The sequence below is a fragment of the Patagioenas fasciata genome, chromosome 21 (assembly GCF_037038585.1).
Source record: "Patagioenas fasciata isolate bPatFas1 chromosome 21, bPatFas1.hap1, whole genome shotgun sequence".
NCBI classification, from domain to species: Eukaryota; Metazoa; Chordata; class Aves; order Columbiformes; family Columbidae; genus Patagioenas; species Patagioenas fasciata.
In genome coordinates this window covers 5,527,322-5,542,918 of record NC_092540.1, presented here as the reverse complement: position 1 = coordinate 5,542,918, position 15,597 = coordinate 5,527,322, and the positions used below count along the sequence as shown (strand labels likewise).

Genomic DNA, 15,597 nt, shown 5'->3' with positions numbered 1-15,597 from the left:
GGGGATCCAAGGGGGGATCCGGAGGGGATATAGGAGAGGATCCGTGGGGAGGATCAATGGGAGGGATCCATGGGGGATCCAAGGGGGGATCCGGAGGGGATATAGGAGAGGATCCATGGGGAGGATCAATGGGAGGGATCCATGGGGGGATCCATAGGGGGGATCTAAGGGGGGGATCCGGAGAGGGTATAGGAGAGGATCCATGGGGAGGATCAATGGGAGGGATCCATGGTGGGATCCATAGGGGGGATCTAAGGGAGGGATCCGGAGAGGGTATAGGAGAGGATCCATGGGGAGGATCAATGGGAGGGATCCATGGGGGGATCCATAGGGGGAATCTAAGGGGGGTTCCGGAGAGGATATAGGAGAAGATCCATGGGGAGGAATCCGGGGGAGGATCAATGGGAGGGATCCATGGAGGAATCCACAGGGGGAATCTAAAGGGGGATCCGGAGGGGATTATAGGAGAGGATCCATGAGGAGGAATCCGGGGGGGTCCATGAGGGGGGATGCATGCGGGGGGACCCAAGGGGGGGTCCAGGGAGGGCATAGGAGGGGATCCATGGGGAGGAATCTGAGGGAGGATCAATGGGAGGGATCTATGGGGGAATCCATAGGGGGAATCTAAGGGGGGATCCGAAGGGGATATAGGGGATGATCTGTGGGGAGGAATCCGGGGGCGGTCCATGAGGGGGATCCATGAAGGGGAACCTAAGGGGGTATCCAGGAAGCATATAGGAGGGGATCCATGGGGAGGAATCGGGGGGTATCTCGGGGGGATCAATAGGAGAGGATCCATGAGGGGGGATCTAAGGAGGGATCTGGAGGGGATATAGGAGAGGATCCATGGGGAGGAATCCGGGGGGGTACCTTGGGGGGATCAATGGTAGAGGATCCATGGGGGTATCTCGGGGGGATCCAGAGGGGGAAGCCGGGGGGGTGTCCATGGGGGGTCCATGTCAGGATCCACGGGGAGATGATCAGGGTGGGGGATCCGGGCGGAGAGTCCATGGGGACATTCCTGAGGGAGCGGTGAGGGAGGGATACAGGGAGGGATCCGAGGTGGGGATCCACGGGTCGGGGCGTCCCTGAGGGATCTGGGGGTCCGTGGGGCGTCCCTGGCTCAGGCTTCGCCGCCGCGTCCCAACAGCCGAGCGGCCCCGGGGGCGGCGGGACCCGGGCGGAGCCGCCCCGGGAGGACCGAGCGGGGCAGGGGCGGCCCCGCAGCCGCCGGTCGGTGCCGGGTGCCGGGGGCGGGCACGGGCCTGCGCGACTCCTCCCCCGCCCGGCGCGGATCCCGCTCTGCCCGGGCTGCGAGCGGCGGCGGCACCGGGCGCTGCCCGCGGGACCGCGGCGGGACGGGCGCGGCGAGCGGTGAGTGCCCCGCGGGCACCGGGCACCGGGCGGGGGGGACACCCCGGCGGGCACCGGGGGTGATGGGGGGGACACCCCGGCGGGGACTGGCGGTGCTGGGGAACATCCCGCGGGCACGTGGAAGGCCCGCGGGACACCCAGTGAAGATCGGCAGTGATACGGGACACCCCGACAAGGGATCGGTGGTGACATGCGGACAGCCCAGTGGGACCGGGGTGCTTGGTCGCATCTTGTAAGGACCGGTGGTTACAGAGGGGACATCCTGGTGGGGATTAGTGGTGACAGGGGACACCCCACTGGGGTCCAGGGAGACACGGGTTCACCCTGCTGGGGACGGCAGATGATGGGGGGCACCTGATGGGGACCGAGGTGATGGGGTTGTGCTGCGGGGACCAGCCGTGACACGGGGGACATCCTGGTGGGGATGGCGGCTGACAGGCGGTGGCTGCGAGGGCTGGCGCCGCCTGACATTCGGGTCAGGCCTCCGGGAGCAGCGTGGCTGGGCTGGCAAGTTCCCGTGTCCCAGTGTCCCCTGGACACCCCCTGTCCCCAGCCACAGCAGAGGGGGGGCTGTGGGAAGCCGCCACGATACCAGAGGTGGGTGCCGGTACTGCCAGCTCCTGCTTTGCCTCTCCAAACCATCCCCAGGAGGGCAGCAGTGCCAACAAAGGGTGACAGGGGAAACTGAGGCACGAGGGCTACCAAAATGGGTGACAGTTCTGCAGAGAGCTGACCTGGAGTGGGAAAACGTGCGTCGTGCTGCCGCACATCTCTGCGGGCAGAGCAGGTTGGTGCCGGCAGCTCGTGGTGTCAGCCCTCATTTGGGGCATGGGGATGCGGTGTGGGGCCATGGGCACCGATGGGTGATCCCTGGATGGGTGCCCAGAGCTGTGCAGCTTCAGATGCTCCATGTCCCCAGCATGGCGTGGGGACAGCGAGGACTTGTGGGTTTTTTTAAAATACTGTTTTCACCAATGATGAAAGGGCTGGGGACCTGATGGCTTCTCCCTGCTGGGTGCTGGGCCACCCCAGGAACACTTGGGCACTCTGGCCACGTTTTCACCCAGTCAGGGTGTCCGGGGTGGTCGAGCGTCCCTGGGGTGGTGGAGCATCCCCAGGCCCCACGTGGGATCCCTTCCCTGGGGCCAGCAGCCAAACCGGGATGGCAAGGCACAGGGGGGAAAACTTAGAGGTGACTTCAGCACAAGCCGTGTCCCCTCTGGGACATTAGTGTGCCACCCCGCCATGGGAGGGGAGCGGTGAAGACCCGCAGCGTGCGTGCGCAGGGGCTCTTGTTTTCCTGGACTTCACCTAGGAAAAAAACAACTGGGAGGAGAGCCAGGGAGCCTGGGTGTGCTGGGCTGCCAAGCCACCGCCGGCCATGCCGGGTACCCCGGGCAGCCCGCAGCGGGCCAGCGTGTCCCCCCACAGGAGCAGGGTTTGCCCGTGGGTGCTGGGTGCTGCCCGCACTCCCCAGGGCTCTGCCATAGCTCCTCATTACATCCCCAGTCCTGGAGGGTGTCTGGGTGCTCCCACGGGGGTCACAGGAAGGTGGGGAGCCCCCTGCACCCCTTGACATGGTGTGCTGGTGGCTGTGCTGTTGCAAGGTGGGGCTGGACCCCACAAGGTGGGATTGGAGCCCCCAAGGTGGAGTTGGACCCCCCAAGTTTTGCAGCCGGGGAAGCTGAGTCAGGAAATCCCGTCGGGATCCTGGCTGAGTCATTTCGCAGGCGCTGAGTAACTGCCCGTGCCGGGGTGCGGGGCTGCCCGCGGCCTCTGCGGGTGGGCAGGAGCTGCCTGCTCTGCCTGCTCTGCCCACACGTGCCCCGTCAGCCCCCCATGACTGTGAACACTGGGGCTGCACCCGCCGCAGTGCCCTCCCCGCCCTGCCAGCCCCGTGCCTCAGTTTCCCCCGTCATGTTTTCCCAGGACGGGATGGGGCAAAAGGCTCCTGGGGTGTGAGCAGGAGCTGGATCTGGCCCTGCGGCACGTTGCCAGCTCAGGGAACCGGCCCCCGAGGGCCAGGGTGGGTTTGAAGGGAGACGGGGTGGGATGGGGAGCGTGGGGCTGGGCAAGCTCTGGTGCTGATTGGGAGGGGAATGATGTCCCCAAGGCAGGATTTGGGGCTCTGCCTTCTGTGGAGGGGTCTCCAGGATGGGTCTGGGTGCGTGGGGAGCAGGACGGGGTCAAGGAGAGGGATGGGGAGGATGGGAATGGTGACAGGGATGGGGCTGGTGGGGGTGACATGGGGCTCGGGGTGCGCGCGGGGACACCGCGGGGCGATCCAGCCGCCTCGCTGGCAGCAGGTTATAAATAACCCGCCGGGACACGAGGTGTTTTCCTGCCACCCCCTCCGCAGCCCCACGGACAGGAAAAAGGTGTTTCCGGCTGTGGACGGAGTGGGGCCCAGGCCCGGGGGGGTTGTGGGACCTGGGCCAGGGACAGACGGGCAGGGCTCCTGTGACCCCCCCGGGCTGGTGCTTGGGGCGCAGCCACTGAGCCTGGGGGTGGTCGGAGCCCCAGCCCCAGCGGGGACACTGCAGCCCCCGGGGTGTCCCCAGGCTGAGCCACCAACCCGGGCCTGGCTGCAGCCCTCGTGGGGTGGGACATGGTGCCACCAGGCTCGGGCACCCTGTCCTGCCCGCAGTGCCACTGCACTCGCACACCTGGCAGACGTGCACCCTGGGCCCGTGTTCCTCCTTCCCGTGATTGGACCAGGATCCATGCGGAGCCGGGAGAGCTGGAGCCGGTGCTGCGGGGATGAGGGTCTCTGGCCATGGAGGGGGTGAAGCTGGGAGCCCGGGTGCTGCCCTGCAGGTGCCAGGGGTTGAGGTGCCCCAAGGCATCACACGGGGAGGGGACAGGTGGGGACAAACCACCGTCCCCAGGGCTGGCTGGGGCAGTGGGACTGGTGTCCTGGCGTCCCCTCCCTGCTGGGATGTGGGAATTGGGCTCTGAAAGTCTTGGCTGTGCTGCGGGGAGCAGATTTTGTGGGAGCCAGGGCCCGAGTTCACACCTCCCAGCATTTGCCTGGATCCCCCGGGTCCCCCCACTCCCACAGAGGAGTGGAGGTGGGGGCTGGAGGAGCCATGTTTGCCCCATATCCTCATCCTGGGCTCCCACCGGACACGGCTGCGGATGCAAACAGGCGGCGTCACCTCCGGCAGCGGAAACTCCCCCTGCTCAGGGCTGGTGACAAGTCACGGCTTCTCCTGCGCCCCTTCTCCCCCTGTCCCCTGCCCCCGCCCCGCAGGGCTCTGCTCCCTCCCTCACTGCTGGCTCCCCCTGGGGTGTCCATCCTGGGGGGCACACACCGCAGGGTGGGCGAGGGTGGGAGTGCTGCCATCCTCGCATGGCTGCACGCTGGGTGTAGGCGGGGTGCTCCAGGGACGCTCCAGGGATGCTCCAGGGATGCTCCAGGGATACTCGAGGGATGCTTGGGCTCCCCTCCGGGAAAGCCAGGCACCCTCCGGGTGTGACAGAGCCACAGTGGCTCCATCAGCTGCGTTCCTTGGAGGCAGAAGGTTTAATTTCAGATGTACGGGTGGTGGGACCAGAGCTGCCACCTGCTCTGGGGCTGATGGAGATACCAGGGTGGAGGGGGCATTGCCAGCCCCTGCCCGCCTCTTCCAGCCACGCAAGGAGGTGGCAGTCCCTGGCTCTTTGGGGACATCAGCGTCAGGGCTGTGCTGATAAACCCCAGGGGATGTGGCTCCCTTGGGCTGTGTGTCACCTGAGTCTGGCTGTGGCCACCACAGCCCCCCCAGACCAGAGCAGGGAGGTGTTTGCCAGCAGCCACTTTGGATTTACAGCTCACTGGAAAATCCACTCATCCCATTAAGGGCTCCCCGCGGCTTTTGCTTTCCATCGCAAACAGCCGCCTGTCCCAGGGGAAACCGCCATGGGTACCATGGGGCATGCGGGGCTCTCGGGGCGAGCGCTGCTGGGAAGAGTCCTGGCTGCAAGAGCAGCGGATTTATTTATTATACAAGAATTATCTGGCTGAGGGGAGATCTCGCTCTGCTTGCCTAGGTAAGACCAGACAGAGGAGTTTTGCTTCTGGTGGGAATGGTCCATACCGTGTGGAATCAGGGGGGTTGGTCGGGAATCGGAGCCACGAGTCGACTCCCTCACTTGGTTCATCACCCAAAGCAATTTTGGTTTCTGAAAATGCCCCAGCGTGGAGCTCAGCTGCTTTGCAGGGAGGGACACAGCGGTGGCTCCGTGTCTCTGCTCTTGGGGTTAAAGCTCCTGCTTTGTAGTGGCCCCAGCATTACCCACCCCATGCTCGCTTCAGCAATTTTGAAATCCTTAAGCCTCTTTGGGGGGAAAAAATGACTTTTTTGGACAGACTCTGCCTGCTATGGGCTTGGAGAGCTGAGTGTTGGGAGGGGGAACAGGCAGTGAGGGGCTCATTAGTGAGCGCTGGGGATGCGGGGACACACCAGCTCCCCCCGAGCACCACACCGCACACGTACGCGTGCAACGCGACAGCATCTGCTGAGTTAATGCGTTTTGCAGCCCCGCCGCGCAGCTGCCTCTCCTGCCGCCCCGCTCAGCAAAGCCAAAAGGCGGCGGGGGCTTCCAGGTTTCAGGGGCTGAGGACCGGGGGGGCCGTTTCCGCACGGCGGCGGCAGATGCTGCGACATCTGCTCTTGCTCAAAACTCCCGGGAGCAAAGGGCCGGGTCTGGGATGCGACAGGAACATGGGGCTAAATAAATGATGCAATCGGCTTTGCGGAGTTTTGGCACAGACAGAAATTTATCCAAATGTCACCCGTCCAAGCGCCTGCACCTGGGCTGTGGGACGGCTCCTGCCCCTGATCGGACCCGGCTGCGGCACTGGCGGATCCTCGGCTCCACGGTTCTGGGGAGGTTTGGGAGAGATTTCGGAGGGGGTTGAGGAAAGTTTTGAAGACCTTATGAGGCGCTTTTTGGCAACGGTGCTGGATGCCAAAGTGACCCTGGGCTCTGCGGTGCCCGGTGGCTCCTGTGCTGGGAGGAGGTGGCCATGGGGCTGCTGACGGCTTCACCGCTCTGCTGGCCGGGGGGAGCGGGGAGACCAACGAGAGCGAGAGACCCCCAGGCACAACCCAAACCCTTTGCCGGGGCGGATGAATCTGGAGGAGGTTCGGCAGTGTCACCCCACGGCAGGGCAGCCTTGCCTTGGTCCCCAAGGGTGCTGAGGACACTGGGGGTTGACAGTAGTGCTGCTGGGGGGACAGATGGCACCAGACTCTGCACAGATGGTACCGGCCCCAGACAGGCAGCCCCGGCTCCGAGCAGCTGTGTGGCTCCAGCTGGTCCCTGCGGACTTGTTCTGCTGGCCTCGGGTGGGCGGTGTTGGCCCAACGGGGACAGACACCACTGGCCACCGGCAGGGAGCGGGCACTGCCGGCCCGGGGGGTGACAACAGCCTGGGGAGGGGACGGACACCGGCTCCGGGAGGAGGCCCCGGCCCGGGGAGGGCTGCACCGGCTGGGGGAAGCCGTACCGTCTGGGGATGATGACACCGACCCGGGAAGGTGGCACCGACTCCGGAGGGGACACTGGTGTCTCCCGGGGGGAGGCACCAGCCGGGAGAGGCGGTACCGGAGGAGCACCGGTCCGGGGCGGGGTTGACACCAGGCCGGGGAGGCGGTACCGGCCCGAGGGGGTGACACCAGCCTCAGGGGGTTACATGGGCTGGAAGGGCGGTACTTGCCGGGAGGAGTGACACGGACCGGGGGGAGCTGCACCGGCCCAAGCAGGGGGAGGTGACACTTGCCAGGGGTGAGGAGGTGACAGGGGCCGGTACCGGGATGGGGGGTGACGGGGCCCGGGGGCGGGTCCCTCGGGGGCGGGGCCGCGGGGCGGAGCTGTCCAGCACCGGCACCTCCTGAACGTCCCCCAGCGCCGTGCGCCGGGGCTGCCCCGCTGCCCCCCGGGCTCCGGCTGCCCCGATGTCCCCACACGGGGTCTCCAGCCCGGCGGAGGGGACACCTCTGCCCCGAGCCCCCCCCGCCGGGTCACTCGTCACCCCCAGGGGGTGTCGCACCCGCCGGGCTCAGGCAGTAACAGCCCCAGGGGAAGAGCTGCGAGGTGGGGACGGGATGGTGGGACATGGAAGGGAACCCAGACACCGTGTGGCCTGTGTGCCGGCGAGGCAGGATGTCCCCAGAAAACGTGGCCAAGGAGAGGCCTTGGGCAAAGCCCCTTGCACAGACCCTCGTGCAGACTCTTGCACAGCTCCTTGCACAGAGCCTTGCACAGCTTCTTGCACAATCCCTTGCACATCTCCCAATCCTGTCCCAGCCTCAGTGCATCCATCCTCATCCCCACAGCAGGATTTGTGCTGAGCAAAGCCCAGCCTGGGCAGAGCTCCATTTCACTGCCACATATGGGGCTTCTCGTAGCAGTGGCTGCTGTGGCCGGTCCAGCCGAGAGCTAAACTTTGCTCAGAGGGAGGTTTTATTAAAGTGGGTTAAATGCCTAACAGGATTGCCATGGAGTGGCTAAAGCAGAGATTAGTGCTGTGGCTACGGGTCCAGGCATCTCTGCTCTGACAACAGGGGCTTTCCGTCCTTCCCCTCCCGCCCCAGCCTGCAGCTCATCCCTCAGCAGCTCCCGGAGTCCCCAGCATTGTGCTCGGGGGACCAACCTGGGCAGGCAGCACTGGGGCTGCCAGGCTGCCCTCCCGCCCGCTGCCCATCTGCTGCCTGCACCCAGGAGAACCCCCTGCCTGCACCCAGCCTGGGCCACCAAACCCACACCCCCGGCATCACCCCCCCTCGGAGCAGCGAGACCTCCCTGGGGAAGGACCCAGTCCAGGGCCCTGGCGATGTGGGTGGTGGCAATGTCCCAGGCTGTGACACCAGCTGGTGGGCAGACCAGGTCCCGGCCAGGGCGCAGGGGCCAGAGGAACTGGGCTGGTGACTGAATCGGCAGCTTGTTCTCCTCTGAAGGCTCCTTTCTGCCCCCGCTCCCTCTGTTTCTCTTAGGAAAGTTTTATGTCCCTTGTGTCACAAGGAGCCTTTTCTTTGTCATCCTTCCCGAGCGTGCCGGGGAGGAGGCCGCGCTGGAGCTCAGCCATCCCCAAAGGCAGCTCGGGGCTGGATCCTGTGCAGGGCTGCGAGGTGCATGCAGCGCCTTGGAGGGACAGCCGTGTCGCCACACCAGGATCTGTCCTTGGCATGGGCTCAGCTCCTCGGACTGTTCACACCCCTGGGCTGCCTCCCTCCATCCTCACCCTTAAAAATGGAGGATATTTTGCAGCCCTCAAGCATCTCCCCAGGGACATGAGGCACAGCCGGCTCTGCCACAGCCCCCGGCGCTCCTGTGCTGCCAGTCCCATGGGCACCTCAAGGGCAGCTCCCAATTTATGGGAGCTCTGCAGCCTGTCCTCCTTTATTCCTATTTATCAGCCTGGTTTCAGCTCCCTCAACCCTAGCAGAATTTTGGAGGCTGTGTCAGGGTGGGGAAACTGAGGCACAGAGCAGCAGCGAGATGCCAGCAGAGGCTGAAGGGTTTACTACCTTTTTCCATCACTAAATGTTCATGCTCAGGCTCCTGCTGCAATTGTTCTGGGGCATGGGCAGAGTTTCATCCCTGCCAGGGATCTCTCAGCTGCAAGACATAAGAGAGAAGCAGATTTAATCTAGTTAATAAATTCACCCCAAAACACTTGAATCCCTCTGAGGCATCACGGGGGAGCTGGGGGCTTTGGCTGCTCAGTGCAGCCCCCGCGGGGCCGGGAGGCCGTGGGCTGGGGGGGTGGCTGTTCAGCTCTGCTGGGGTGATGGATGGGTCCGATGCGGATCTGCTTCAATGCTGGGGATGCTCCAGTGACCCCGCACGTGCGAAATGGGGACATGAAATGAGACTTGGGATTCAGGTCCCTGGATTCATTTCTGGCTGCTAAAATTGCACGTGAGAGATTCATTTGGACACCGGGCTGGGGAAGTAGCTCAAGCTCCGAGGACAACAGATGCATCTTTGAAGGAGATGCCTCCAGGCATGTGCTGGGTCATGTTTGTCCTGGGACGAAGGATGTAGCTCAGCCAAGGCTGTTTCATTTTCCTTCAGTGTGAACACCCATATTGTCTGTGTGGATGGCACCGTCTGAAGGGCTCAGAAAACAGCTTGTCTCTGGACTTAGAGGTCTTTAATTCAGGGAAAACTCGAGCTCAGTGCTGGAGCCGGTAGATACTGGGCCAATGCTCCAGACCTGAGCTCTGGAGGCAGCTGGGATGAGCATCCTCCCCCTGGCCAGGAGATGAGCATCTCCTCTGCTGCGGCTTCCCCAAAACACCCCTCGTGCCAACACACCTCGTGTGGATTTGCTGCTTCCCACCACCACCCAGCGATCCCAAGCTGGTACCTGGGGAGGGAAAGGGACCAAAAACTCACCCAGTGGCTGGAAGTCTCAAAATTAAAGCATTGGGTGCAAACTTCTGATGCTCATGGTACCCAGAGGGCGAGCGGCAGCTGGTTTCTGATGCAGAGGCCCCGTGGCTGGGTTGCATTAAAGGAGAAAGTCGTTTCCCCTTCAAGCTAATTGCAGAGGAGCTGCCCGTGTCTATGTAGGTCAAGCCGTAACCTGCTTTAGCCGGGCACAGCGGTGGCAGGACGCCGGTGTGACACAGCGTGGCACAGCGTGACACAACGTGACACAGCATGACACAGCGTGACACAGCGTGACACGGCGCTCGCCCGCACACCGGGGCAGCTCCGGCCCTGGGGGCAGAGTTTGGATGGGGTAGGAATCAATCTAGAGGCAAATGAAGGATTTGTTTGGAAGAAGAATGTGCTGAGTCTCTCCTGGGAGTGGTTTTAGTTTGTGCTCATTTATAAAGTGATGAGATGAGTAGGACGGCTGCTTGGTGCGGGAGCAGCTTCTCCTGGGGCTGATAGCGGGAAGTGGGGACTTAGTTTTATCCCTTTGGTGGCACCCCTGGGTGCAGGACCCCAGCCCGAGGGTCCAGTGGGTGTTACAGGCAGTGCTGGGTGTCCTCGGACCCCCCGCGGTGTGTCCTGAAGGGAGAGGATGGCTCCGGACCCATTGGCATCTCCTGGGAAACCTCAACCCTGTGAGCACAAGAGCAGGATTGATGTTTTTGTGGCCAATGCGGCAGCTTTGGCTTCTGCTGCAGGCACGGCATCGCAGCAAAGCGTGCGGTGTGCTCGGAGGGAGAAATGGAAGTTATGTCCATGAGAGAGAAATCCAAAGCAAATAGACTGGAAAAAAAGATCTGTGAAACCTGGTTAGAGCCCTGATGCCGTGTGCCCAGGGAGTAGGGGGATTGGAGGAGTGTTGCATGCTGGTGATGCTCAGATAGTGCCGGTGGTGACAGGGACACAACATAAATCTAGATGGAGTTCTTATGCCTCTGAGATAGTTGTGGAGAAGCTCGGGACCGGCAGATGATCTGCCCCTGTGCCAGGAGCACACCCACCAGCACCACATGGTCGTGCAAGGGACTTCAGGGGTGAAATAGGTGAGTTGAGGACAGTGGTTTCACCACTCGTGTCCGTGAGGCTGGAGCTTCGCTGGCTCTTCAGCCCCATCCCGAGCATCCTTGTGCTTGTGAGGAGGGAGGTTGACCCCATTGGCATTTGCACAAGGTATTTCGCACAGCGCTCCTGGGGCAGGGGGCTGCGCTGAGAGAATAAAGTGCAGAGTTGGGGGTTGTAATTGTGGCGTGGGGCACAACCTGGGAAAGGATGGGAAGGTTGCTGGGAGCCCATTGCTGTGGATATTTGCTGCTGGGGGGGCTGCAAAGTGGGAGTTGGGAGTGTTGTGGTCCTGGGGATGTGCTGGGATCCAGCTCTTGGCTGGTGCTGGTGCTGAGCCCTGGCCGCTCCCAGCAGTGACATTCGGGAGCGCGAGGAAGCCCCAGGGGCGCAGGGACAGCCCCGCACAGCCCCCCGGCTCCTCCTGTCGCCCCGCAGCACCCTTGGGTGCAGGCCAGTGCCAGCACAGGGCTCCTGGCAGGTCCTGCTCTCACCCAGCATCAGCGAGACCGCAGTGCTGTCACTTCGTGCCGTCACCCATCACTGTCACCCCGCGCCAGCCCTCGCTGGGGCTGTGATTGCCCACAGGGCCAGGTCCAGACTTGTTTGCCAGCAGGGGGGTGGCAGAGCCCTCATGTCTGTCCCCAGGTCACCCCATGCAGCGGCTCAGGGACAGGTCTGTCCCAAGGACCCCCTGAGCGCCTCATCCCGGGGCTTCCTCCGTCCTCCGGAGCCATGACTCGGGGCTACGACCGCAGCGAGCGGATGCAGAGACATCTCAGCTGGGATGTGGGGCGAGATAAAACCTCCCCGGCCATTTCAAAGGCCTCAGTGAGAGCAAGCCCAGAGCTGTGTGTGTTGGTTCCTTCTTCCCCTTAATTAAAATCGCCTTGAAAAGGCTTTTGTAGCTCCCGGCTGGCGCTGGCGTGCTCAGATCTCGTCTGCAGCATCAGCCCTTCTCCCCGTGACCCGTGGCTCTGCCGTCAAGTGATCCAGCACATGTGGGGCTGGCGAAAGGGAATTTGGTGCATTCACCCCAGTGCTGCCCATGGCAGGGACATGGTCACCCCGGGGGGGCTCGTTATGGGGCATATCAGGCAAGGCCTGGCCCTTGCAGCCCATCAAAAGCCTGGGGGGAGCAGGGCTTGGGGCAGCTCTAGGGTGGGGAAGAGGCAAAATGGGGCATTTCGGGGGCATTTTTGGACCTTGCTCATGCAGCACCCTCTGCTGGGAGTTACAGCGGGTGCAGGGCTGAGGCTGGGTGCTGTTCCCATCGGGGTGACGGGGGCCATCCCCCTGCACCCCGCGGCGTGCCAAGAAACCTTCTCAGCGCCGGCGCAGCTCCGTCTGGGCCAGTGGTTTGACAGGCGGCCAGGCTGCGGCCCCGGGCTGCGAACAGAGCCGCTTGTGTGCGGCCCCGGCAGCCACGTCCCCCGGCCCCGGAATGGCTCCGTGCGGCTCCAGCGCAGCCCCGAACACGCTCGCTGGGGTGGCCGCACAAAGAGCCCTTGTGCTCGCTGCACCCACCGGCCCAACACTGGCACCGGGGACAGGAACCCCCAGGGGTGATGGGGACCCCAGAAAAGCCACCATTCCCCTCCACAGAGGTTTTCCTTTGAGGGGACTGAAGGAAACTGTGTTGGAGCGACCTGTGAAATGTGTGTCCCAGCGATCTGTGGCACCTGGTGCCCGTTTGGATTTCAGTCAGTGCAGCTGTAGCGGGGCGAGGGGACAGAGGTTGGCACGGACGGAACCACATCTCCCATCTTACACCACTCCAGCTCCTGGAGAAAATGCTTCTTTTTGACGTTTGGTTGTTGTTCTTTCTCCTGGAGCCCTGCAGCTGGGCGGTGGTTGGACACGGAGCTTTGCTGGTTTTCTTGCTGAGCTCTGCTCTGTCTGCCCGGGCAAAGCCTGTGGAAAGAATGAGCTTCTCCACTCGCTGTGACTGTGCTGATGTCCCTGTCACCAGTGGTGGCAAAGCCAGCCCCTGTGGGTGTGCTGGGTAACACGGGGTGGTGCACCAAGCCCTCATCCTTATCTGCATGGAGCAAACACCAAGGCAAGGGGACAGGGGGCACCGCTGGGGTGGCGGTGCCAGGGAGAGTCACCGTGGGGCAAGATGAGAACAAGAGCATGGAGAGATGGGGTGAGAGATGTTGGCACCACGTGGGGGGACATTGGGGATGGGGAGGGCAAAGATGGGGCTCAGACACTAGTCATGGCCTGAGGAATAGGGTGAGAGGGCTGGTTCTCTTGCTGCTGGAAGGTGGGTCTGGGGCCATCAGGAGACGATCTCTGGTGGCCAGGAGTTGGTCTTGGCCAGGGAATGGTCTTAGGTGGCCAGGAGATGGTCTCAGGTGACTGGCAAATGCTCTTAGGTGGCCAGGTGAAGGTCTTAGATGACCAGTAGATGGTCTCGGTTGACCAGGAGAAGGTTTTGGGTGGCCAAGAAGGGCAAATCCTGCCCTACCTGGTGAGGGTCTGTGCCCATGTGGCCTTGCTGCAGGGACCTGCAAAAGGGACCTGGGGACAAGGGGATGGGGCTGCACAGGGGCCCTGCGGGAGGATGACACATGTACCCTGGCCCCGGGGGTCCCTGTGAGGGGACAGCATGTGTGTCCTCCCCCTGGGCTGCGGGGTGCAGTGGCCTCCTCCTGGGATGGAGACACTGAGCACCCATGGGCAGTGGGGGCCAACCCCAGGGTCCAGCGTGGCCAAAGGGATGGGGGTGCCCCCCATGCCCACCCCCTCACCATGCCGGGCCCCACTCAACCCTCCTCTCCCCCCGCAGCCTCGCTGGCGGCCACCTCATCAGGATGAACGGGACAGCCAACGTCAGCCCCGCCAGCCGCAGCCACTACGTCTCCGCCATCCCGGTGCCCCGCGCCGTGGCCCATGCCAAGCCACACGCTGCAGCCCCCCCGAGCGCCCCGGGGCTCCCCGTCCCCCACAGGACTCCGTCGCCCCAGCCAGCGAAGGCGCTGGCCCCCGGCCCCAAGACCCTCAAGCCCAAAGGCGCTGGCAGAGCTGAGGGCAGGGAGGGCAGCCCTGGCGGTCCCCCCCGCGGGGGGCAGAGACCCCCGGTCAGAGCCCCCGTGTCCCCCGGGAAGTGGCCAGAGGCTGCGGGCAGCAGGAGGAGAGGGGCAGGGGTGGGGGAGCCCACCGAGCTGCCCAAAGCCCCCCCAGTGCAGAGCAGGGGTGGGGGGCGGCTGGGGAGGTCGCCCGGGAAGGCTATGGCGAGGATGGGAAATGAGCCCCACGGCGGCTCGCAAGGCAGGAGTCCTGTGTTTGGGTCTGGGGCCATCACCTTCTCCTCAGGCCCCCCGCACAGCCACCCCGTCACTGCCACCGTGGCACCCTTCCAGTACCGGTGAGTCCCTGGGGATGGTGGGCAGGGGGCTGGGGGGTCATGGGGACAGGGGGACACAGGGACGGGGGAGGGAGGTGGGCATGGCAGGGGTGGCTACAGGAAATGGTGGTGTTGGGTCTGGGATGTCTGCCCCAAAAGAAGGGTTCCTGCTGGGTTTGAGGTGCTGGGGGCTCCTGGGGCACCCATGGATGCTGGTGTGGGGCAGGGGATGGGAGCAGTGGGGAGTGGGATGCCCTGGGGCCCCCCTTGCCATGGGACCATTGTCCCCAGTCCCTGGCAGAGCTCAAGGCTCTGTGTCTCCATCTCCTGGGGGTCTTCAGCCGGCTGCACCCCTGGTCCCCCACCTCACCCCCTTCTGCCCCCAGGCTGCAGGAGAAGCCAGAGGAGGATGGGGCCACGTCCCCCGGTGACAAGTGCCCTAGTCCTGCAGAGGGACCTGACCCCCACCCCAAAGCCGGAGGTCTGAGTGAGTACGGGGGGTTTGCTGGGGACGAAGGGGTCCTGCTGGGGCTGTGGGGATGGTGACAGGGACACAGGCTCACGCTGGAGCTCAGACCCCCAGTGCCAGAACGGCAGGTGGGGGTTGGTGTGCGGCGGGGAAAGCCCCACGCGGGAGGTGCCCCAGCTCCCCTGGGAACAGCTCGGCTGTGTCCGGTGACTCCCGTGGCCAAAACCCACACCCGGCAGCGTGGCCTCATCCGGGTGCAGGAGCCACGTCGGCATCCCCTGCGGTGGCTCCAGCGCAGGGGACCGTCCCCTGTGGTGACACTGCCGGGACGTTGTTCCGCTTGGCTCCTTTCCCTCCTCTTCCCAGTTTCCCGCAAGCTCCAGGAATGACCCATTTCCCTGGAGCCGGCAGAGACCCAGCGCGGGGGCGGGTGCCGGGTACCGCTGGCTCCCCACGCCATGGGGACACCCCCTTTCTCGGGGGACGGATGAGCCCAAGCTCCCTCCTACCATGGTGGGGACACCACAGTCCCCTCCAGCGCTTGCTCTGGGGGGAAATCTTAGGGGGGGCGGCTGCTGGAGGGGATGCTGGGGCGGTGGTTGCCAGGGCAGCGGCAGCGGAGGATGGCGGGATGCTCCAGGGATGCTCCAGGGATGCGTGGGGAAGGGCGAAAAGAAAGCCAGGAGTGATTTGAAGGGACAGAAGTCGGTCAGAGCCGCGGTGGCTCCCGGCACAGCCCAGCTCTGCAGCAGGGTCCCGGCACCGCCACCAAGCCGGAGGGGAACGGGGCTCAGCGCCGAGCCCCGGGTTGGGAAGCGCTGAAAGCGGAGGCGAGCAGGAGGATTTTCCGGGAGGAAGCAGGAGAGGGCGAGCCGGGCTGGCGTGATCCCGGCGCAGCTGCCCCGCTTGC

General features: G+C 64.1%; 1 protein-coding gene across 6 annotated transcripts in view; it reads left to right on the top strand.

The window, feature by feature from the left end:
• Positions 1-1,356: 1,356 nt before the first annotated feature.
• NAV1 (neuron navigator 1) overlaps positions 1,357-15,597 on the top strand; it is a 74,052-nt gene continuing 59,811 nt past the window's right edge. For 3 of the 6 annotated variants that reach the window (XM_065854853.2, XM_065854856.2, XM_065854851.2), the window contains exons 1-3: positions 1,357-1,374; positions 13,661-14,239; positions 14,605-14,705. In XM_065854853.2, coding sequence (XP_065710925.2) covers positions 13,686-14,239; positions 14,605-14,705 — 655 coding nt within the window. In that variant the 5' untranslated portion in view covers positions 1,357-1,374; positions 13,661-13,685. The remainder of the gene's footprint in view (positions 1,375-13,660; positions 14,240-14,604; positions 14,706-15,597) is intronic. The other 3 variants (XM_065854857.2, XM_065854855.2, XM_065854852.2) reach the window with 1 other exon arrangement.